Source organism: Erinaceus europaeus, chromosome 1 (genome assembly GCF_950295315.1).
Source record: "Erinaceus europaeus chromosome 1, mEriEur2.1, whole genome shotgun sequence".
Taxonomy (NCBI): domain Eukaryota; kingdom Metazoa; phylum Chordata; class Mammalia; order Eulipotyphla; family Erinaceidae; genus Erinaceus; species Erinaceus europaeus.
Window position 1 is genome coordinate 105,480,536 of NC_080162.1, and position 24,725 is coordinate 105,505,260.

General features: G+C 42.0%; 1 protein-coding gene across 3 annotated transcripts in view; it reads right to left on the reverse strand.

Moving 5' to 3' along the window:
• ABHD12 (abhydrolase domain containing 12, lysophospholipase) overlaps window positions 1-24,725 on the reverse strand; it is a 71,210-nt gene that overhangs the window by 31,158 nt on the left and 15,327 nt on the right. For all 3 annotated transcript variants that reach the window (XM_060192439.1, XM_060192434.1, XM_060192427.1), the window contains one exon: window positions 4,891-5,015. In XM_060192439.1, coding sequence (XP_060048422.1) covers window positions 4,891-5,015 — 125 coding nt within the window. The remainder of the gene's footprint in view (window positions 1-4,890; window positions 5,016-24,725) is intronic.

Genomic DNA, 24,725 nt, shown 5'->3' on the forward strand with positions numbered 1-24,725 from the left:
ACACAGCTAAAGCAGTCCTAAGAGGGAAGTTCATAGCTATACAAGCACACATTAGGAAACAAGAAAAGGCACAAATAAACAGCCTGATTGCACATCTCAAAGACCTAGAATAAGAACAACAAAGGAATCCTAAAGCAACCAGAAGGACAGAAATCACTAAAGTTAGGGCAGAAGTAAATAACATTGAGAATAGGAAAACCATACAAAAGATCAATGAAAGTAAATGTTGGTTCTTCGAAAGAGTAAACAAAATCGACAAGCCTTTAGCCAGACTCACAAAACAAAAAAGGGAGAAGACGCAAATAAATTGGATAGTAAATGAAAGAGGAGAAATCACAACAGACACTGCAGAAATTCAACATATCATGCAAGGCTTCTATGAACAACTATATGCCACCAAGCTAGAGAACCTGGAAGAAATGAATGATTTCCTAGATACCTACCAACTTCCAAAACTAAGTAAAGAGGAAGTGGATAACATGAACAGGCCCATCACAGCTAATGAAATTGAAACAGTTATCAAAAATCTTCCCAAAAATAAAAGTCCTGGACCAGATGGTTTTACAAATGAATTCTACAAAACTTTCAAAGAAGAACTAATACCTCTACTTTTTAAAGTCTTCCAGAAGATTGAAGACACTGGAATACTCCCTGCCAGCTTCTATGAAGCCAACATCACCCTGATACCAAAAGCAGACAGGGACACAACCAAAAAAGAAAACTACAGACCAATATCTCTGATGAACATAGATGCGAAAATATTGAACAAAATTCTAGCCAACCGGATACAGCAGTATATCAAAAAGACTGTTCATCATGACCAAGTGGGGTTTATCCCAGGTATGCAAGGTTGGTTTAATATACGTAAATCAATCAATGTGATCCACCACATCAACAAAAGCAAGACCAAAAACCACATGGTCATATCAATAGATGCAGAGAAAGCCTTTGACAAAATACAACATCCCTTTATGATCAAAACACTACAAAAAATGGGAATAGATGGAAAATTCCTGAAGATAGTGGAGTCTATATATAGCAAACCTACAGCCAACATCATACTCAATGGTGAAAAACTGGAAGCATTTCCCCTCAGATCAGGTACTAGACAGGGCTGCCCACTATCACCATTACTATTCAACATAGTGTTGGAAGTTCTTGCCATAGCAATCAGGCAGGAGCAAGGAATTCAAGGGATACAGATTGGAAGAGAAGAAGTCAAACTCTCCTTATTTGCAGATGACATGAGAGTATACATGGAAAAACCTAAGGAATCCAGCAAGAAGCTTTTGGAAATCATCAGGCAATACAGTAATGTGTCAGGCTATAAAATTAATATTCAAAAGTCAGTGGCATTCCTCTATGCAAACACTAAGTTAGAAGAAATTGAAATCCAGAAATCAGTTCCTTTTTCTATAGCAACAAAAACAATAAAATATCTAGGAGTAAACCTAACCAAAGAAGTGAAAGACTTGTATACTGAAAATTATGAGTCACTACTCAAAGAAATTGAAAAAGACACAAAGAAGTGGAAAGATATTCCATGCTCATGGGTTGGAAGAATTAACAAAATCATCAAAATGAATATATTACCCAGAGCCATCTACAAATTTAATGCTATCCCCATCAAGATCCCAAGCACATTTTTTAGGAGAATAGAACAAATGCTACAAATGTTTATCTGGAACCAGAAAAGACCTAGAATTGCCAAAACAATCTTGAGAAAAAAGAACAGAACCGGAGGCATCACACTCCCAGATCTCAAACTGTATTATAGGGCCATTGTCATCAAAACTGCTTGGTAATGGAACATGAACAGAGACATTGACGAGTGGAATAGAATTGAGAGCCCAGAAATGAGGTCCCACACGTATGGACATCTAATCTTTGACAAAGGGGCCCAGACTATTACATGGGGAAAGCAGAGTCTCTTCAACAAATGGTGTTGGAAACAATGGGTTGAAACATGCAGAAGAATGAAACTGAATCACTGTATTTCACCAAATACAAAAGTAAATTCCAAGTGGATCAAGGACTTGGATGTTAGACCAGAAACTATCCGATACTTAGAGGAAAATATTGGCAGAACTCTTTTCCGCATAAATTTTAAAGACATTTTCAATGAAACGAATCCAATTACAAGGAAGACTAAGGCAAGTATAAACTTATGGGACTACATCAAATTAAAAAGCTTCTTCACAGCAAAAGAAACCACTACCCAAACCAAGAGACCCCTCACAGAATGGGAGAAGATCTTTACATGCCATATATCAGATAAGAGTTTAATAACCAACATACATAAAGAGCTTGCCAGACTCAACAACAAGACAACAAATAACCCCATCCAAAAATGAGGGGAGGACTTGGACAGAATATTCACCACAGAAGAAATCCAAAAGGCCGAGAAACACATGAAAAAATGCTCCAAGTCTCTGATTGTCAGAGAAATGCAAATCAAGACAACAATGAGATATCCCTTCACTCCTGTGAGAATGTCATACATCAGAAAAGGTAACAGCAGCAAATGCTGGAGAGGGTGTGGGGTCAAACGAACCTTCCTGCACTGCTGGTGGGAATGTCAATTGGTCCAGCCTCTGTGGAGAACAGTCTGGAGAACTCTCAGAAGGCTAGAAATGGACCTACCCTATGACCCTGCAATTCCCCTCCTGGGGATATATCCTAAGGAACCCAACACATCCATCCAAAAAGATATGTGTACACATATGTTCTTGGCAGCACAATTTGTAATAGCCAAAACCTGGAAGCCACCCAGGTGTCCAACAACAGATGAGTGGCTGAGCAAGTTGTGGTCTATATACACAATGGAATACTACTCAGCTGTAAAAAATGGTGACTTCACCGTTTTCAGCCGATCTTGAATGGACCTTGAAAAAATCATGTTGAGTGAAATAAGTCAGAAACAGAAGGATGAATATGGGATGATCTCACTCTCAGGCCAAAGTTGAAAAACAAGATTAGAAAAGAAAACACAAGTCGAACCTGAAATGGAATTGGAGTATTACACCAAAGTAAAAGACTCTGGGGTGGGTGGGTGGGGAGAATACAGGTCCATGAAAGATGATGAATGACATAGTGGGGGTTGTATTGTTAAATGGGAATCTGAGTAATGTTATGCATGTACAAACTATTGTATTTACTGTTGAATGTAAAACATTAATTCCCCAATAAAGAAATAAATTATTTAAAAAAAAAAAACAAAACAATGGAGAGAGGAATTTATTCGAGGTCTAGGCCCATCATGTCTGTTTGGGAATCTCAGGACTCTCCAAATAGTGCCCCAGCTGATGGGGTGGCCTGATAGTGACTGAAGAGTCATCATTAAAGTATGCCAGTCTCTTGCCCTGAAAGGACCTTCTTTCATACACTTTATCAGAGCAGGCGCCTGCTTCTATGACCTCCACTCCCCTCTGTAACTGCTCCCTGATGTGCAGAGGCTTCTGCTCACTGTGCCAGTCCTGCAGAGTCTTGAGTTCCTGTGCTTCTAAAGGCAAGGGACCTGTAGCTCTAGAGGCCGCCACATCTGGCCTGGCATGTTCCAGGCACTGCCTACTGGAACCACTTGACTCCTCTGGTCTATCTTCTCCCTGCACCTCAGAGCCCATGCCCTGCCTCATCTCTCTCACCAGCTCCTTTGCTGCTTCCACAGCAATGTCCTCTAACTCCTACATACACTGGGCTCAAACTTATTTTTTGCAGGCCAGCACAGCCAGTGAGCACACAGAGCTGGCCTCCCCAAGTTCCACTGCTGTTCATACTTGGTCATTTCAGAGCGCCTGCCGGGTGCCCAGTACCTGCCCTACCCTCACATCTCTCACGCCCAGCATGGGCCTCTCCCAGCCCTTCTAATCTGCAGCTGTAAAGCAATGCTCCTAAAAAGCTGATTCTGGGCTGGGAGGATAGCACAATGTTTATGCAAAAAAGACTTTCATGCCTGAGGTTTCCAGAGGTAAGCAGTGTTCTGGTAAAAATAAGCAAGCAAATAAATAATAACAATTTTTAAAAAATTTTTAATCTTTATTTGTTGGATAGACAGTCAGAAATCGAATGGGAAGTGGGGGATAGAGAGGAAGAGAGTAAATAATAAAATTTTTAAAATTCATAAAAAATCTAAAAAAAAAAAAAAAAAGAAAAAGGCTGATTCCAGCAAGCACATACATGGACATCCATTCCCTCTACTTCACAGTTTCTGCACTTGTCTCTCCCCACATTCCCCACAGAAAATATTAACGTGGAGAAAAACATGAATCCCTTTGGCACACACATGGCCCAACTTAATTCAAGGAGACTACAACCTTTACAGGAGACGTACAATACGAGCATAGAATTCCACAGAAATCAAAGAATGTCATACTACTTAAAGAAAAAAAAAATCTGACCATTTATTTTTTTAAAAGAAGATTTATGTATTAACAAGAGAAAGAGCCAGAGCATCACCCTGGCATATGAGATGAAGAGAACTGAACTCAAGACCTCATGCTTTTTAAGTCCAACACTCTGGCCACTGCACTACCTCCTGGGCTACAAATATGACTCTTCTTCTCTTTACAGAAAGGCGTAACTAAAAGTGGGGAAAGTTAGATTTTTCAGGGTCATCTTCTCTACTGTCCTCCAACAAATAGCCTGCGAAGACCATGCCACCAGCACTACTAGCCTCCCAGGTTACAGAAGAGCCTGGTCTGCAGCTGTGAGCTGTACACACACACCAGCCCCAGAGAACCACTCTCTTTACAAACACAGAGAGCTTTCTGGGAACTGTCCTATTTCTTGACCTGGGTTAATACAGAAATATATAAATTACTATGAAAATTAACTTGCTAAAAATCAAAGCAAAAAAAAAGAGAGAGAGAGAGAGAGAATATACAGACTTACCGAAATTCAAGAAAATCAGTTTGGCCTGTATCCCAGGACATAGTTTGATGAGAAATGGAATGGCAACGTACAACCCCAAAATGCAAAGAAGTATTTTCCTCAGCCGGAACCACAGACCCTTTCGCCTGTAAGAGAAAAGCAGTTAGCATGAGGGATAAATTAGCTATAGTTTACTGATGGCATTGCCAATGTCATTAATCCAGAGTGATGCATATATCTTCCCACAAGAATACTGCCAGTAACAAGAGTAGTTTCCCACTGGCTTTCATCAAAATGATTGTTTTAGCTATTTTTTTAATGTGAGCTTAGAACTCTATTATTGGGTGGGTGGTAGGCAGGTCTCTCTCTCTTTTTTTTTTTTTTCCTTTTTAACCGGACACTTACCAACTCTGGTTTACAGTAGTGTGGGGATTGAACCTGAGGCTTTAGATCCTCAGGCATGAGAGCCTCTTTGCATACCCATTATGTTATCTCCCGCACAGCAGGTCATTTTTTTTTCCCTAAAAGCCAACTGGTTCTGTCACCTTTCAGTCAGATCGCCAGCCCATGACCTGTCCCTTATTTATTTGTCTCTTTTTTGTGACATCTAGACTCTTTCCACTGTCTGTCTGCCCTTCTCAGTGTGTGTGTGTGTGTGTGTGTGTGTGTGTGTGTGAGGGAGAGAGAGAGAGAGAGATTATATCAGACTCCTCATGCTGGATATCCCTGGGTCCCCCCAAGTCCCTTCCCCAGACCAGAGGGAGACAGAAGCTGCCCCTTCCACTTTTTCAGCCACAGAACTTTATGTAGTAGAGTCTCAGTCAACTGTCTCAAGCAGAGAGGGTGAGAACACAGCAGAAGGGAAGGGCCCACGTCAGCTGTCAAATACTAGTGGTCCCCTCCTCTGAGAGCAGCTGAGGCTCTGGGCTTGCAACACCCCACTGATGCCAGCCAGGTATGGGCTCCCAAGTATGAGAGGTCCCAGGAGCTCTGAGCTCCTAGAAGGAAGCACAAACAAGCTCAGAACCTGCCCAGCCAGGTCCCAGAAGGAAACTGGGAGCTAAGAGCAGACTGCCCCTCCACCCCAGTACGTGTCGCTCACTGCAGTTCCTGCATTTCTGCACATCTTTTTTTTTTTTTTTAATTGGGAGGGGGGATTAATGGTTTGCAGTAAATACAGTTGTTGGTACATGTGCAAAATTTCTCAGTTTTCTGCAAAACACTCTCGCCCCCAGCTAGGTCCTCCTTTACCACCATGCACCAAGACCTTAAAGCCCCCCACCAACTCACCCCAGAGTCCTTTATTCTGGTGCAATATACCAAACCCAGTCCAAGTTCTACTTCTGTGTTTCCCTTTCTGTTCTTATTTCTCAACTTGTGTCCATGAGTAAGATCATGCCATATTCACCCTTTCTCTTTTCATGGGAAGGGATCACTTCACATGATCCTTTCAAACTCCATCTAAGATGAGGTAAAGAAGGGGAATTCGTCATTTTTAATAGCTGAGTAGGATTGCATTTCCACACATTCCTGCATGAACTCTCTACCACCATTCAAGGAGGTCCCACATGCCTCAGGCTAGACCTCATCTCTGGGCCTCAAGATCCTCTGCAAGTCCCTAGGCAGCTTCAGGACTGGCTCATTCTGTTCCTAATCCTCTTTGTCTAGCCCAGAGACTGTTACTGGAATAAGAAGTGGTCTTTTTCTCTCTCTGTCTTCCCACTCCCTTCTCAACTTTTCTTTTTTTTCTTTTGCCTCTGGGGTTATTGCTGGGGCTCAGTGCCTGCACTATAAATCCACTGCTTCTGAAGGCCATTTTTCCCTTTTGTTGCCCTTGTTTATTGTTGCTGCTACTGTTGTCATTGCTGTCGTTGTTGGATATGACAGAGAGAAATCAAAAGAGGGCGGGAAGACAGAGACAGGGAGAAAGACAAACACCTGCTGACCTGCTTCACCTTCTGTGAAGCGACCCTCCTGCAGGTGAGGATCTGTAGGCTCAAACCAGGATCCTTATGCCGGTCCTTGCTCTTTGCATCATGTACAATTAACCACTGTGCTACCGCCCAGCCCCCTCAACTTCTGTTTCTATCCAAAAATAAATAATTTTTTCAAAAGATATTAACTGCAGTTAGTGTTTACAACAGTAAGAATTACCAGTGTATATCGCCAGGTAAGTCATAATCTAAGATTAAAAAAGAATGTATTGCTTTGTACCCCTCTTATCCTATGGTTTAGTCAATGTTTCCTTTTTATAAATAAAAAAAATTTTTTTTAAAAGACAGTGAACTGGCAGTAAAAAATATATATATATATATATATTGCTCTGGGGGCCAGGCAGTAGTGTAGCAGGTTGAGTGCACATGGCACAAAGCACAAGGACCGGCATAAGGATCCAGGTTCGAGACCCCGGCTCCCCACCTGTAGGGGGTCACTTCATAAGCGGTGAAGCAGGTCTGCAGGTGTCTATTTTTCTCTCCCCCTCTCTGTCTTCCCCTCTGCTCTCCATTTTCTCTGTCTATTCAACAACGACAGCAATAACAACAACGATAAACAACAAGGGCAACAAAAAGGGAAAAAATAGCCTCCAGGAGCAGTGGATTCATAGTGCAGACACTGAGCCCTAGTGATAACCCTGGAGGCAAAAAAAAAAAGTGTCTCTCCAAATATTCTCTATTATGAATTCTAACAGTTCAGTAGATTCCTTAGGAGTCTCAATATATAACATGACATATATCAAGAAAAATAGTTTTATTCTTTCTTTCCAAAAGCAATATTTTTTATTTCTTGCCAAATTGCCCTGGCTAAACTTTCCAACACAATAGTGAATAGAAGTGGTAAAAAGATCTTTGTATTATTCCCGATAGCAGGAGAACGGCATTCAGTCTTTCATGGTTACATATGTTCGCTGTGTTATAGATGTCCTTTGTCAGGCTAAGGAAATCCCTTTGTGTTTCTAGTTTACTGACGTGTATGTGTCTGTGCTTTTCATTTTTTAATCTTTTTTTTCTTTTTGCAATTAATAGTGAGTTACAAGATTGTAAGATCACTGGATATAGTTCCATACCATACCCACCACCAAAGTTCTGTGTTTAATCACGTACTGAATTTTGTACTTTTTTTTTCCAGCACCTACCTATTGAGATAGTCATGTAAATCTTGTCCTTTATTCTATTAATACAGTGTTTTAGGGGTCAGGTGGTAGCGCAGCGGGTTAAGCGCATGTGGCGCAAAGCGCAAGGATTGGTGTAAGGATCCCGGTTCGAGCCCCCGGCTCCCCACCTGCAGGGGAGTCGCTTCACAGGCGGTGAAGCAGGTCTGCATGTGTCTGCCTTTCTCTTCCCGTCTTCCCCATCTCTCTCCATTTCTCTCTGTCCTATCCAAGAACGCCAACATCAGTAACAACAGTAATAACTACAACAATAAAACAAGGGCAACAAAAGGGAAAAAATAAATATTTTTAAAAGTACAGTGTTTTATTTATTGACTTTGGGTGTTAAATCTATCTTGGACTCCTGGAACAAATCTCATTTGCTCATGGTGTACAATATTTTTCATACATTGCTGGATTTGGCTCCCTAGCATTTTTGTTCATATTTTTATACCAATAATCATAGGGGATATTGTCCGTAGTTTTGCTTTCTTGTAATTCTTTGTTTACTTTGGTATCAGAATTATATTAGTCTTATGAAATAAGTCAGAGGTACATTCCCCTATTTTTTTCAAAGAGTTTGAAGAACTGGGAAATAAATGTGTAGTGGAATTTACTATCTGATAGAGTCAAGACATCTGGGGCTGCCTTTATCTATGGGGATTTTTAAAAAATTGCTAATTTGGTCTCTTTTCTCCTTGTGCATTTCAAGTTTCTGTTTCTTCTTATATCAGCTTCAATTTATGTGCATTCCAGGAGCCTGTCCATTTAATCTGAGTCATCTAATTTTGTGGCACACATTTATACTATTTACTTATGACCCGTTATATTTCTACAAGTTAGTTTGGTAATGATGCTGCAACTTTCTCCTCTAATTATTTTATTTTAACTTGGTCAGTCTTGCTTCTCTTTTGGTTAAGTGCTTTTGGTTTGACTGATTTCTACTATTTTTCAATTTGTTTCACTAAGTTCTGTTATACTCTATATTTTCTTGTTTGATTTAAACTTAGTTTGTTGGTGGTGGTGGTAGTGGTGTGTGTGTGTAGTCCTGCTCTTGGGATGAGCCACATGGTAGGCATTATCTTCACACCACAAGCCTGAGCCAGGAGTCCCAGAACTCTAATGGAGAAGCTGATGAGTTTATACAAACTGCAGAACAACCCAGCCCCCAGTTATTTTACTTTCACTGAATTCGGACCCCAACCATTCTCTAAGTTAGTAGAACACATTTTTTTTTTCCCAATTGTGACAATGTCAAGTTTGGCCATCTTCTCCAACATAATAAACTCCTTTTGTCATGGAACATGCCTTTCATTTTGGTCTCTGTGGCTAGTTTTCTCAAAAAAAAAAAGTATTTAATTATTGTACCTATTTATAAAACAAAAGACTTCTCAAGATAAAATTAACTTTACTTGGGAGTCGGCGGTAGCACAGTGGGTTAAGCGCAGGCGGCATAAAACACAAGGACCAGCATAAGGATCCTGGTTCAAGGGCCCAGCTCCCCACCTGCAGGGGAGTCGCTTCACAAGCAGTGAAGTAGGTTTGCAGGTGTCTATCTTTCTCTCCCCCTCTGTCTTCCCCTTCTCCCTTCATTTCTTTCTATCCTATCCAACAACAACAATATCAATAACAGCAATAATAACTACAACAATAAAACAAGGATAACAAAAGGGAATAAATAAATATTTTTAAAAATTAATTATATATAGTCTTCAAAGTTAGGGGTGTTAAATTAGAAGCTCAACTGCTCTGTAGATCTCTGATATCCAAGTATGTAGGAAAAATTAAGAATTAGTAGGCAAGTGGTCCGGGAGGTGGTATAGTGGATAAAGCATTGGATTCTTAACCATGAGGTCTCGAGTTCAATCTCCAGCAGCACATGTACCAGAGTGATGTCTGGTTCTTTCTCTCCTCCTATCTCTCTCAGGAATAAATAAATTCTTAAAAAAAAAAAAAAAAAGAATTAGTAGGTGAGGGGACCAGGTGGTGTGTACCTGGTTAAGGGCTCACATTACAGTGCACAAGAACTCAGGTTCAAACCCCTGGTCCCCACCTGCAGGGGGAAAGTTTTAAGAGTGGTAAAGCAGAACTGCAGGTGTCTCTCTATCTCTCTACCTTTCTACCTCCTCCTGTCTCAATTTCTCTGTCTCTATTCAATAATATATATATCGTGTATATATGTATATATGTGTGTGTATATATATATGTGTGTACATATATATATATATATATATATGAAAAACCTAGTATTAAAAAAGAATTAGTAGGAAAAATGAGTTAGATTAAAAACTCAACATCGGGGGCTGGGCGGTAGCACAGCGGGTTAAGTGCACATGGCACAAAGCGCAGGAACTGGCATAAGGATCCGAGTTCGAGCCCCCAGCTCCCCACCTTCAGGGGGCTCGCCTCACAAATGGTGAAGCAGGTCTGCAGGTGTCTATTTTTCTCTTCCCCTCTCTGTCTTCCCCCTTCTCTCGATTTCTCTCTGTCCTACCCAACAACAACCGAAATAACAACAATAACATTAATAACAACAATGATAAACAACAAAAGTAACAAAAGGGTAAAAAAAGAAAATAGCCTCCAAGAACAGTGGATTCATACATAGTATAGGTGCTGAGCCCCAGCAATAACCCTGGAGGAAAAAACAAAACAAAAAAACCAATATCACTAAGTAATACAAAGACAGTAACGCAAAGTAAACCAGAAATATTATGTTTTTAGTGCCTTTCCAATTTCTGGAACTGAGAGCCAGCCTTATTCCCTTCCTGGCAAATAGATGTCATCTTTATTGTACCTTTGAACAACTACCTAAAAATGACAGTACAAAGTAGAAACTTAAAGCATAGTGATCCAGGTGGTGGCAGAAAGGTAGAGCAGTTTGCAAGTTTAAGGCCCTGAGTTTAATGCCATATGTAATCCCACATATGCCAGAGGGATGTTCTAGTGCTTACTCTCTCTTTCTTATATAATTCTAAGCACCATATGGAACTGTATTCCTTTTTTTCCCCTCCAGGGTTATTGCTGGGGCTCGGTGCCTGCACTATGAACCCACTGCTCCTGGTGGCCACGTTTTCCATTTTTTTATTGAATAGGACAGAGAGAAATTGAGAGGGGAGGGGGAGGTAGCAAGAGAGACACCTGCAGACCTGCTTCACCACCTGTGAAGCATCCCTCCACCCCCGTGCAGGTGGGGAGCCGGGGGCTCAAACCCGGATCCTTCAGTGTGTCCTTGTGCTTAACCAGGTGTGCCATTGCTCGGAACCATATTCTCTCTTGTTCTAAAAGCCCTCTCAAAACACATGCATGAGGCATATGTTCAGATTCCCTCTAGCACTTCAGATTTTAGAACCCTGCTCCAGGGGTCAGGTGGTGGCACACCTGGCTAAGCACACACATTACAGTGCTCAAGGATCCAGGTTCAAGCTCCTGGTCCCCACCTGCAAGGGGAAAGCTTCACGAATGGTGAAGTACAGCTGCAGGTATCTGTCTTTCTCTGTCTCCTCTCTCAATTCCTCTGTTTCTATCCAATAATATAATAAAAATATATATTTTAAAAAAGGAGCCTGCTTCAGTCATGTCTGTCCATTCTCCTGTGATTGTGCTTTTTTAGTAAGATTTATGAAACAGAAAGAGCGAGCGCACCAGAACATCACCCTGGCACACTCAATGTCAGGGATTGAACTAGGAAATTCATGCTTTTAAGTTCAAAGTTCTGATCACCTCCCAGGTTGCTGACTCTACTTTTTCTTTCATCTTTTCTTCTCCTTCTGTGCTTCTAAAGAGATATCCAAATATAGTAAAATTGCTCTGACCAATGGAGACATTGTTTTTTCTTAAAGAGATTGGAGCTATTAGACTTTGTGGTGAGTTTATAACCCAGGAAGGAGTTTGTCTTGCCGAAGCCTGTGTACTCCCCTGCACCACTTCACACTTTACTCCCAGGATCTGCCCCTTCCTGGTGTGTGTGTGTGTCTGTGGGCTGGGCAGGGACACCCCCCCACCCCCCCCCCACCCCGCTCCATTGACCAAGGCAGAAACTCTGGGCCTGGTGAGGTGCTTCAATGTTAGGACACCTGCCGCCGCCACCTCCTCCTTTTCTTTTCTCCTTTTTACTTTCCTTCTTTTTCTTTTTTCCTGTTTTGCCCTTGAAATGAGGGGCAGGGATCTGTTTTTAAAGTCTTTTTTTGAGGACAACAAAAGGGAATAAATATTTTTTTTAAAAAAATTCATCTTCTGCTTGTTTCCTTTTGATAAGTGGCAGTAGAGAATAAAAGTGAGCTGCTGGGAGTTGGGCCGTAGCGCAGGGGGTTAAGCGCATGTGGCGCAAAGTGCAAGAACCGGTGGAAGGATCCCGGTTCGAGCCCCCGGCAATGCAGGGGCATTGCTTCACAGGTGGTGAAGCAGGTCTGCAGGTGTCTATCTTTCTCTCCCCTTCTCTGTCTTCCCCTCCTCTTTCCATTTCTCTCTGTCCTATCCAACAACAACGACATAAGTAACAACAATAATAACTACAACAATAAAACAAGGGCAACAAAAGGGAATAAATAAATAAACACCAAAGAATTAAAAAAAAAAAAAAGTGAGCTGCTAGTCATGACAGTCTGTATTAAGTGTTTCCCATCCTGCAGAGTGACAGGATATAGAACACCATTTACTTCACAGCACCCACTAGTTCAGGATAGGACCCTGAATATGCAGCAGTTGCTGAGCAGAGGATGCGATTGCATTTAGTTGAGGCTGGGTCCTTTGGGAATAACTACAATTATCTTCTGTTTCCTGCTCTAAATACAAAGTTAAGAGGACTGCTGAAGCAAGATAGAGGCAGAAATCTCATGTATAGAAAGACAAAGTTTCCTTGCTTAAAGAAAATAACTTGTTAGTGCGCAAGGACCCGGGGTTCAAGTCCCTGATCCCCACCTGCAGGGGGAAAGCTTCACGAGTGGGCTGCAGATGTCTTATTTCTCTCCCTGTCTCCCCACTCCTCTCAATTTCTAGCTGTCTCTATCAAATAAAGATAATTTTTTAAAAAGAGAAAAAAACATTTTGTTGAACAGCAAGAAAGACTACCACCAATGGTTAAAGGCACCACCAACCTGACAGGAGGTTACAGTAGATTTTTATAAGGCATTGGGGGTGGGGGTGGGGGAGACACGGACTTGTAACACTTGCCTCTCAGGAATAATGAGATCTGTCACTTGGGGCAGGTTGGGGGGATGGAGGGACTCAAGGACGAGGGTTCAAGCCCCCAGTCCCCATTTCACAAGTGTTAAGGCAGGTCTGCAGGTATCTTTCTACCTCTGCCTCTTCTCTCAATTTCTCCGTCCTATCAAATATAGAAAAATAAAAAGAAAAAAGAAAAAAAAAAAAGACTTGTAGCCTTGATAGAGGAAACATAGTTCTTGTCAGGGAAATGGAGGTAGAACCAGAGAATTTATAGTACATTCTTCCATGTTGTTTGTTTGCTTGTTTTACCTATTTTATATAATAAAATAGAACCAAGGCCCACTTGCAGTTGATCTCTCAACTCTGTGTCCAGCACTGACTAGCAGGGGTTTCTATCAGGACCTGGTCACACGAGGTCTGTTTTGCAGAGCTCTAGCAGTGAGTGATGCTGCTGCCATTTCCACCTTAGGAGAGGAGGCATGTTTCTACCCTAGAGACTCACAGATCATCTCCTTCAGCATCTCCCTCTTTTTTAGTTTTATTTTATTTAGTTGTTTATTTTTTTCCCTTTATTGGGGGGATTAATGTTTACATTTGACAGTAAATACAATAGTTTGTACATACATAAAATTTCTCAGTTTTCCACATAACAATACAACCCCCACTAGGTCCTCTGTCATCCTGTTCCAGGACCTGTACTCTCCCCCCCACCCCAGCCCAACCCAAGAGTCTTTTACTTTGGTGCACTACAGCAACTCTAGTCCAGGTTCTGCTTAGTATTTTCTCTTCTGATCTTGTTCTTCAATTTCTGCCTGTGAATGAGATCATCCCATATTCATCCTTCTGTTTCTGACTTATTTCACTTAACATGATTTCTTCAAGCTATATCCAAGATGGGCTGAAAACAGTAAAGTTTTTTAATAGCTAAGTAATATTCCATTGTGTACATAGACCACAACTTGCTCAGCCACTCATCTGGTTTTGGACACCTGGGTTGCTTCCAGGTTTTGGCTATTACAAATTGTGCTGCTATGAACATTGGTATACACAAATCTTTCTGGATGGGTGTGTTGGGTTCCTTAGGATATATCCCCAGGAAAGGAATGGCAGGATCATAGGGCAGGTCCATTTCTAGCCTTCTGAGAGTTCTCCAGACTGCTCTCCACAGGAGTTGGACCAATTTACATTCCAACCAGCAGTACAGGAGGGTTCCTTTGACTCCACAACCTCTCCAGCATTTGTTGCTGCTATCTTTTCTGGTATATGACATTCTCACAGGAGTGAAGTGATATCTCATTGTTGTATTTATTTGCATTTCTCTGACAGTCAGTGACTTGGAGCATTTCTTCATATGTTTCTTGGCCTTTTAGATCTCTTCTGTGGTGAATATTCTGTTCCTGTCCTTTCATTTTTGGATAGGGTCATTTATTGTCTTGTTGAGTTTGACAAGCTCCTTATATATTTTGGTTATTAGCCTGTTTTCTGATATATGGCATATAAAGATCTTCTCCCATTCTGTGAAGGGTCTCTTTGTTTGGGTGGTGGTTTCTTTTGCTGTGCAGAAGCTTTTTAATTTGATGTAGTCCCATAGGTTTATACTTGCCTTAGTCTTCTTTGTAATTGGATTCATTTCATTGAAGATATCTTTAAAATTTATGTGGAAAAGAGTTCTGCCAATATTTTCCTCTAAGTATCTGATAGTTTGTGGTCTAACATCCAAGTCCTTGATCCACTTAGAATTTACTTTTGTGTTTGGTGAAATGTAGTGGTTCAGTTTCATTCTTCTGCATGTTTCAACCCATTGTTTCCAACACCATTTGTTGAAGAGACTCATCTTTCCCCGTTTAATACTCTGGGCCCCTTTGTCAAAGATTAGCTGTCCATAGGTGTGGGGGCTTACTTCTGGGCTCTCAACTCTATTCCACTGGTCAGTGTGCCTATTCATGATCCAGTACCAAGCAGTTTTGATGACAGTGGCCCTATAATACAATTTGAGATCTGTGAGTGTGATGCCTCCAGTTATGTTCTTCTCAAGATAGTTTTGACAATTCTAGGTCTTTTCTGGTTCCAGATAAACATTTGTAGCATTTTTTCTATTCTTCTAGAAAATGTGGTTGGGATCTTGATGGGGACTGCATTAAATTTGTATATGGCTCTAGGTATATTTATTTTAATGTCAATTCTTCCAACCCATGAACATGGAATATCTTTCCACTTCTTTGTGTCTTTTTCTATTTTGTATCCTACTTCAAATGGCGAGAGCGTAGTCTAGACATCAGGTGCAAAGCAACAGGGCCAAAAGGTGAGCCAAGTACGTACACATAGCTGACAACTGAGGGGAGTAAGCCATCTCCACTCCTCAGACTCCTTAAAGGAGCCCTAAGGAAAGTTAACAAAGGACTATTTTAAATTGAGTGAGCCTGCCTCTACCCCAATGTACCTACTTGGGAGTGAGGTCTGCACCTCTGGATTCTGTTATTAGAGGGCCACACAACGGGACTGCAGAAATTGATCACAATGGACCTTGATGGAGTCCCCCTTCAGTGTCCATGGTCCTCTGAACTGCTAATTGAGGCTCCCGTGAGAGTCACAATGACTCATCTGAGAACAGATAAGGGCTGGCGTTCATCAAAGCTTTCCTCAAGAGCCCTGGCTGGCCCACAACATCCATACCAGGTGCCCAGACCTTGCCACACACACAGTGTTGACAACAGAATTGGGGGGAACCCAGTTAAGGAGGAAGTCCCAGGGGCAGCAGTCACCCTGGGAAAGCTCTGCAGCTTGTGACCTCATCAGCACTGTGTGTAATCAAAGAAACACAGCAACCTTAGCCAACACAGTGGCTTTCTTCCAGTGACACTTGGCCCATATTTTCAACACAGAATAATTTCTCTCTTCCAGAGACTAGGGCCACAGGATAAAGATTATGCAGAGACTCTCAAGCCTGAGGCACCAGAGGTCCCAGGTTCAGTTCCAAGCACCACCATAAGCCAGAGCTGAGCAGTGCTCTGTTAATAGTAATAACAATAATAAGTAAATTTTTTTCTAATAGTCAAATGTATAAAATACTCAGTTTTAGTGAACGTAGAACAGTCAGTAGAGCACCAGCCTGAGGGCCTGCACAATTCTGCCTGTGTTGACTGTGCCCCCGAGCAAGTCAGCTGACTGTATCCATGCACAGTTTCCAAACCTGGAACAAAGAACACCCAATCCCAAGAGGTAATCATCAGAATTTAATGAACATGTATGAAATGTTGAGAGGACAGGATCTGGAACAAAGGAGTCAATATTTCTTTCACTGCTTCTTCTGGTGCCTTTTACTGGCTTTTCCTTTTTCATCCTCGTTATTTCTTTTTGATTTGTCTGCCTCTCCCTGTCTCTTTTCTCCCCTCCCATTATCAGCAAACTCCTACTCTCCAGATACTCCTCTGAAGGTCCCAGGGAGACAAGCACAGGACAGGCGGGTGCATGAGGGAGACTGCTGCAAACAAAGATCAGCAAATACAGCTTTGCTGCTTGAGGGGCAGCAGAGGGACCACAGCACTGCTCCAGCATCCATGGAGTTTCTTCCAGCACCACAATGGCCCCCCATGTAGTACTGGGGCTCAAATCTGGACCTCATGCATGGCAAAGTAAACTCCCTACCTGATGAGCTATCTCCTGGCCCCTCTGCCTCCTACTTCTATCAGTTATTCAAATTCCGACTATAACGTGGATGTGTCTCTACTGTGGTTTTACTTTGCATATTCTGGCATTCTGTCCCTAATTAAGCATTTTTAGAAGACTCCTTTTCATTTCCTTCTTGGTTGCTAGTAACTTATTTTATAAGTTGATTTAAGGTTTACAAAATCCATTCTTAACCATATTAAACATCAAGTGTAATCCTATCATTTCACATATAAGATTTCTCTTTTTTTTAAATATTTATTTATTCCCTTTTTGTTGCCCTTGCTGCTTTATTGTTGCAGTTATTATTGTTGCTGTTATAGATGTCATCGTTGTTGGGTAGGACAGAGAGAAATGGAGAGGGGAGGGGAAGACAGAGAGGGGGAGAGAAAGACAGACACCTGAAGACTTGCTTCACTGCCTGTGAAGCGACTCCCCTGCAGGTGGGGAGCCAGCAGCTTGAACCGGATCCTTACGCCGGTCCTTGCACTTTGGGCCACCTGCACTTAACCTGCTGTACTACAGCCCGACTTCCCCCCAGCCCTCCCCTCTTTTTAAGGTCCTTCACTGTTGCATATATATAGAATGCATTGACAAAACCATAGGATAAGAGGGGTACAACTCCACACAGTTCCCACCACCAGATCTCCGTATCCCATCCCCTCCCCTGATAGCTTTCCTATTCTTTATCCCTCTGGCAGTATGGACCCCAGATCATTGTGGGATGCAGAAGGTGGAAGGTCTGGCTTCTATAATTGCTTTCCTGCTGAACATGGGTGTTGACAGTTTTTTTTTAAGAATTTATTTATTCATGAGAAAGATGAGCAGAGAGAGAAAGAACCAGATATCACTCTGGCACATGTGCTGATGGGGATTGAACTCACGATCAAGAATCCAATACTTGATCCACTGTACCATCTCCAGACCACCATATAAGACTTTTCTTATTGTTTCTTCCCTCTAGCCTATATGCATTTTTTGCCATACATTTTTCATGTTATAAAACTCAGAAAGCACTGTTACTGTTAATTGCTTAAACAATTATCATTTAAAGAAATCTAAGTGGGGGGGGGGGGGCTGGGTGGTAGTGCAGCGGATTAAGTGCACATGGCTTGAAGAGTAAGGACCTGCGTAGGGATCCCGGTTTGAGCCCCTGGCTCCCCACCTGCAGGGGGGTCACTTCACAAGCGGTGAAGCAGGTCTGCAGGTGTCTTTCTCTCCTCCTCTCTGTCTTCCCCTCTATTTCTGTGTCCTATCTTTTTTTAAAAATTTTTTAAATTTGTTATTGGATAGAGACAGAGAGAAATTGAGAGAGAAGGGGGAGATAGAGAGGAAGAGAGACAGAGAGATGCCTGCAGACCTGCTTCATTGCCTGTGAAGTGACTCCCCTGCAGGTGGGGAGCCGGGGGCTCGAAACAGGATCCTTGAGCCAGTCCTTGCGCTTAACTCCCTGCGCTTCTGCCTGACTCCCTCTCTCTGTCCTATCTAACAACAATGATAAACAACAAGGGCAACAAAAGGGAAAAAGAAATGGCCTCCAGGAGCAGTAGATTCATAGTACAGGCACCAAGCCCCAGCAATAACCCTGGAGGCAAAAAAAAAAAAAGAGAGAAAGAAATCTAAGTGGTCTGGGAAGTGGGACAGTGGATAAAGCACTGGACTCTTTTTTTTTTTAATTTCTTTACTGGGGGATTAATGGTATACAGTCAATAGTATAAAAAACTATAGTTTGTACATGTGTAACATTTCCCAGTTTTCCACATAACAATTTAACCCTCAATAGGTCCTCTTCTGCTATCATATTCCAGGACCTGAAACCCATCCCCACCCCAACTCCAGTCTTTTACTTTGGTGCAATACACCACAGTTTTTCTTTTTTTGCTTGATGAATACACACTTTCATAATGACAAAGTAGAAAATACATGAAAAAAAACCTTAGTTTTTAAAAATTTTTAGTACTGGACTCTTAAGCATGAGGTCCTGAGTTCAATCTCCAGCAGCACATATACCAGAGTGATGTCTGATTCTTTCTCTCTCTCCTCCTATCTTTCTCATTAATAAATAAAATATTTTTAAAATGAAAGAAAAGAAATCTAACAGAGTGGGCAGGACAGTGGCACACTTAGTTAGGCACACAGGTTACATTACCATGTGCAAGAACCCAGATTTGAGCCTCCGGTCCCCACCTGCAGGGCAGGAACTGCACAAGCAGTGAAGTAAGTCTGCAGGTGTCTATCTTTCACTCTTCTTCTCTATCTCACCTCCTCCTTTCAACTTTCCTCTGTCCTATCAAATAAAAATAAGGGGGAAAAGGAAAAAAATGGCTGCTGGGAGTACTGGACTTGTAGTGCAGGTACCAAGTCCCAGGGACAACCCTGGTGGTGGGATATATATATATGAAAAAAGAAACTTAACAGCTAGGATAGGTCACCAGGTAGACTGCCTACCTTACCATGCATGGGGACCGAAGTTTGAGCCCTCATGGGAACATCTGTACTACGTGCTTTACAAATGCTGGAGTAGTGGTGTGGTATCTCCTTTCTCTCCTTCTAGGTTTCTATATGAAATTTTAAAAAGTCCACCAGAAATTATAGAATTGCACAAGCTCAAAAACTCTGGCAGTGGGAAACATATCATGATGGCTAGTAAAGCATCAGACTTGCATGTCTACTGTTCCCAGCATCCCCAGTGCCTCCTACATTAGTGGTGTTCTGGATGCTCATGTAGACACACATATAATCTCTCTCTCTCTCTCTCTTTTTTTTTTTAATTTTTTAAATTTATTCCCTTTTGTTGCCCTTTTTTATTGTTGTTGTTATTGACGTCGTTGTCATTGGATAGGACAGAGAGAAATGGAGAGAGGATGGGAAGACAGAGGGGGGGAGAGAAAGACAGACACCTGCAGACCTGCTTCACCGCCTGTGAAGCGACTCCCCTGCAGGTGGGGAGCCAGGGGCTCAAACCCGGATCCTTACGCCGGTCCTTGCGCTTTGCGTCTCTCTCTGTCTTATGTGAAACACTTTCTCATGTAAGTAAAATAAGTAAATAATTATAATAAAGTTTTCCTCTTTATGGGGAATTAATGAATTACAGTACACATGGGTACAGTTGACACATGGGTATGATTTTTCTTACAGTGTGAGTCAGCTAGTAATGGATGCTTCAGCTTTTATGTTTCTGAAATTTTATTTATATTTTAAATATTTAAGAATACTTATGTTTATTTATTTATTTTTGTCACCAGGGTTACTGCTGGGGCTTGATGCCAACACTACAAATCTACTGCTCCTGGCAGTCATTTTTTTCTTTCAATTTTTATCTGACAGGACAGAGAGAAATTGAGAGAGCAGGGTAGAGAGAATGGGGGAAAGAAAGACGCCTGTAGACCTGCTTCACGCTCACGAAGTGTCCCCTCTTGCAGGTGGGGAGCAGGAGCTGACATGCGCAGGCCCTGATATGCGCACTTAATCAAGTGTGCCACCACCTGGACCCTGAAATTTTCTTCATTGTGCCTTTCCTTTAAAAAGAAATGATGAGTGGTCCGGGAGGTGGTGCAGTGGATAAAGCATTCGATTCTCACACATGAGGTCCTGAGTTTGAACCCCGGCAGCACATGTACCAGAGTGATGTCTGGTTCTTTCTCTCCTATCTTTCTCATGAATAAATTTAAAAATTCTGTAAGAAAAAAAAAAAAAAGAAATGATGAAAGGGGCCAGATGGTGGCACACCTGGTTGAGCACACATTACATTGTGCAAGCACCCAGGTTTGAGCCTCTGGCCTCCACCTGCAGGGGGAAAGCTTCACAAGTTGTGAAGCAGTGCTGCAGGTGTCTGTCTCTCTCCCTCTCTATCACCTTTTTCCCTCTCAATTTCTGACTGTCTCTATCCAGAAAATAAATAAAGATTAAAAAAAATTTTTTTTTAAATGATGATAATGATAATATATATTTCCTTCTTTTTATTTTATTGGATAGGACAGGGAGAAATTGAGAGAGGCGGGGAGATAGGGAGACAGAGGGACACCTGCAGAGCTGCTTTGTCATTCAAGAAGTTTCTGTCTTATAGGTGGGGAGTGGGGGTTTGGATCCAGGTCCTTGCACATGATACTATATGCACTTAACTGGGTGCTCCAGCCCAGCCCCTTAAAAATATTTTTATGTTCGAGCCCCCGGCTGCCCACCTGCAGGGGGGTCACTTCACAGGTGGTGAAACAGGTCTGTAGGTGTCTCTCTGTCTCTCCCCCGTCTTCCCTTCCTCTCTCCATTTCTCTCTGTCCTAACAACAACATCAATAACAACAATAATAACTACAATAAAAAGATATAAATGTAAATTACATGTAAATTATGTAAATGATAGTTCTCAATCATAGCCTCTATACTAAATTTTTTGCTGAGAAAACTTTCCTATCTATAAATCCGAAAGACAATTAAAATCAGAGAAGAAGTGAGCAGAGAGATGGCCCCTTAGGACCTGCCTGTCACTATGGTAGTTGCCCAACGCAGCCTCTCACCTGAATATCCCTTCTTTGGTACCTGTAGAGTCTTCCTCTGGGCTTTCTCCTGAGGCCCTGGAGCTGTGCTAGCAGGCTCCTAGGTGGCCTGCGCTAGGTTAACGTTCCTCTGGTCCCCTAAGCCATGTATCAAATGTCCTATAAGGGTAGCCTTATTTTCCTCCCTGTAAGTTCTACCAGGACATGCCTTGCCAAAGTGTACTGTGTCTCCAAACTGTGAGAATTTCTTTTTTTTTTTTAAGCCAAGGATGCATTGTAAATTATACCATGCATTATATTTCAACGAAAGACAAAGGCAGGACAATGATAAATATGAGACCAGAATAACCATCTCCAGCCATCCCTGCATTTGTCTTTGCTGTAGACATCATAAAAATGTGAGTGTGGGGGAGTCGGGCGGTAGCGCAGCGGGTTAAGCGCAGGTGGCGCTAAGCGCAAGAACTGGCTTAAGGATCCCGGTTTGAGCCCCCGGCTCCCCACCTGCAGGGGAGTCGCTTCACAGGCAGTGAAGAAGGTCTGCAGGTGTCTGTCTTTCTCTCCCCCTCTGTCTTCCCCTCCTCTCTCCATTTCTCTCTGTCCTATCCAACAAAGACATAAATAACAACAATAACTACAATGATAAAACAACAAGGGCAACAAAAGGGAATAAATAAATAAAATTTTTTTTAAAAAATGTGAGTGTGGGAGCCGGTGGCTGCCAAATCAACAGACAATGGGCTTCCCAGGAACGAAGTGTCTTTCTTTCACTCTTATATCCCCAGTGCCTGCATAGCATCTGACCAATAGCAGGAACACCATAACCGTTTACCAAGCAATAACCCATGGGTACCTGCCCCTGACAGGGCCACTCTCAGGTGGGAAGATGATATTCTAGGACCAGCAATGCACAGATCAAGGATGAGAGGGAAGGGGATATCTGCTGCACACATTATTAAAAGAAAAATGCAGTGTGCCTGCTTAAACACACATTACCATGTACAAGAACCTGAGTTCAAGCCCCTAATCCCCATCTGCGGGGGGTGGGGGGAAGCTTCATGAGTGGTGAAGCAGGTCTGCAGGCATCTCTCTCTCTCTCTCTGCAGACATCTCTCTCTCTCTTTCTCCTTATTACCCCTTCCCCTCTCAATTTCTGTCTGATAAAGTGAAAAAAAAAATGGCCACTGGAAGTGGTGGATTTATCATGTAGGCACCAAGTCCTAGTGATAACCCTGGTGGCAAAAGGAAGGAAGGAAGGGAGGGAGGGAGGAGGGAAAGAAGGAAGGAAGAAGGGAAGGAGGAAACGCTTGAAAGCTAAAAGGCATATCTCTTTTTTTTTTTATTGGATAGGACAGAGATGTTGAGAGAGGAGGGGAAGACAGAGAGGGGGAGAGAAAGATAGTTACCTGCAGACCATATATCTCAATGACCTAATTCTCATAAAGACCTATTCCAACCCTGAACATTTCTCCCTTCACTACAAGTCATTCAATCAATATATATATATATATACTTGTCAGGAGGTCAAACGATTAAAAAATTACTGAAAACAAACTGAGCTTCCTTCTTTTTACTCTAAAGCACAGGACAACTTCCCACAAGTTCCAGGAAAAAAAACTAAATTTTAGTATTGCTGAGATTTGTCTTCTTTGATTGACACCATGCCTGTCTTTTTCTTTGCAAAATAAAAAAAAAAGTCTGAATCTTCTGAAACTCTTCATATGAACATCCATCTATCCCCTCCTCGTTTTACCACATAAGCAGTTAACACATGACTAAGACAACTAAAGCTTACAAGAACCCAACTAACATTAAAAACAAGTGGGTAGGGGTAGATAGTAGATAGCATAATGGTTATGTAAAGAGACTTTCTTGCCTGAGGCTCTAAGATCCCAGGTTCAATCCCCTGGTCCACCATAAACCAGAGATGATCAGTGCTCTGGTTAAAAAAAAAAAAAAAAAAAAAGTAGTAGGCAAGGGTAGATAGCATAATGGTTATGCAAAGAGACTCTTATACCTGAGGCTCCAGAAGTCCCAGGTTCAATCCCCCACCCCACCATAAGCCAGAGTTGAGCAGTGCTCTGGTAGGAGAGTTAAAAAAAAAAAAAAAAGTAGTAACAAGGTTCCCCACAGAAGATGGCACTGAACAAGCACTCATTGTGTGTTTCCTCTTTCATACATCTGAGGCTCTCTGACCTCACTATTATTCCAGAATATGGCCCTCAGCTTGGGAAGAGACAAGACTCACGTACTCTTCAAGCTGATATGAGTCCCTCCTGGGCAAAGCACTAACTCATCAACACTAGTTCTGTGGCATCATCTTTGGGTGGGGAGTACTGATTTAACCTAGCACTTTTCAAGATCATATTACAGTAGAGTCATTCCTGTATACTGCATCTTGACAGAAAAGTGCTCTAATGGAAGAAGCAAGAGGGGCACAAATCTGGAAAGGTATCTTGTCTCCACTGCTGTCAGCACAATCCTAACAAAATGACCTATATCTACTGTGGCCCTTTCCATGGCTAAATAAATCCATGATAGCATGTCTAGGAGCTTTTAATCTACAATAAAAATAAATAAATAAATAAATAAAATATCTCCTACATTTGGACAATCTCTGCCCAAAGTTGCTGCAGAGATAGATACTCCCTTCAGAAGGGGGAAAGTACACACTGGATAGGAATTGAGAGGCAAGCAGAGATCAGGACATAAAGTCTTTCCAAAATGAGAACACTGGCGAAGTACCAAGTCTCAGGGTGCCAGGCCCAAGACTGGAATGTGTCCTTGATAAGATAAGCCATGACTGTGAAGAGATGGACCAGGTGTGTGTATGGGGGGGGACCAGCTGGGGCATCATAAACAAAACCTGCCCCTTTGTTTGCAACAGTCCAGAAGTGGTGTGTAGCAGAAGGTAGATGGAAAAATGTAGATTTTAACTACAAAAGCTAATCTCTGTGTACAGAAAGGATGAGGAGATACCACACAGAGATGTTTAGAGAGTGAGCTCAATATTCACCCTCTAGAAGGCCAATCTTGAAGGACAGACATTAAACTTGGTGCCCTGCCTTTCTGGGTTATGGTGAAGCCATCAGCAGCCCCTGGATAAAGTTCCTTCCTTTGAGTGAGACTGAAAAAACAAAAAAGAAAAACACAAAGAAAGTACTTTCTTTACATGGAAAAAAATAATAATAATGATGATGAGTACTGAAATACTGAAAGACCCACAAAATCCTTTATTTGGGCAAGGGGCAGCAACTTGATTATGCAAAATGACTTTCATGGATGAGGCTCCAAGGACCCAGGTTTAATCCCTATCACCACCAGAAACCAAAGTTGAGCTTTATACTCCGAGGGGGAGATGAGGAGGGTGCTAAGGAGGAATTGGGA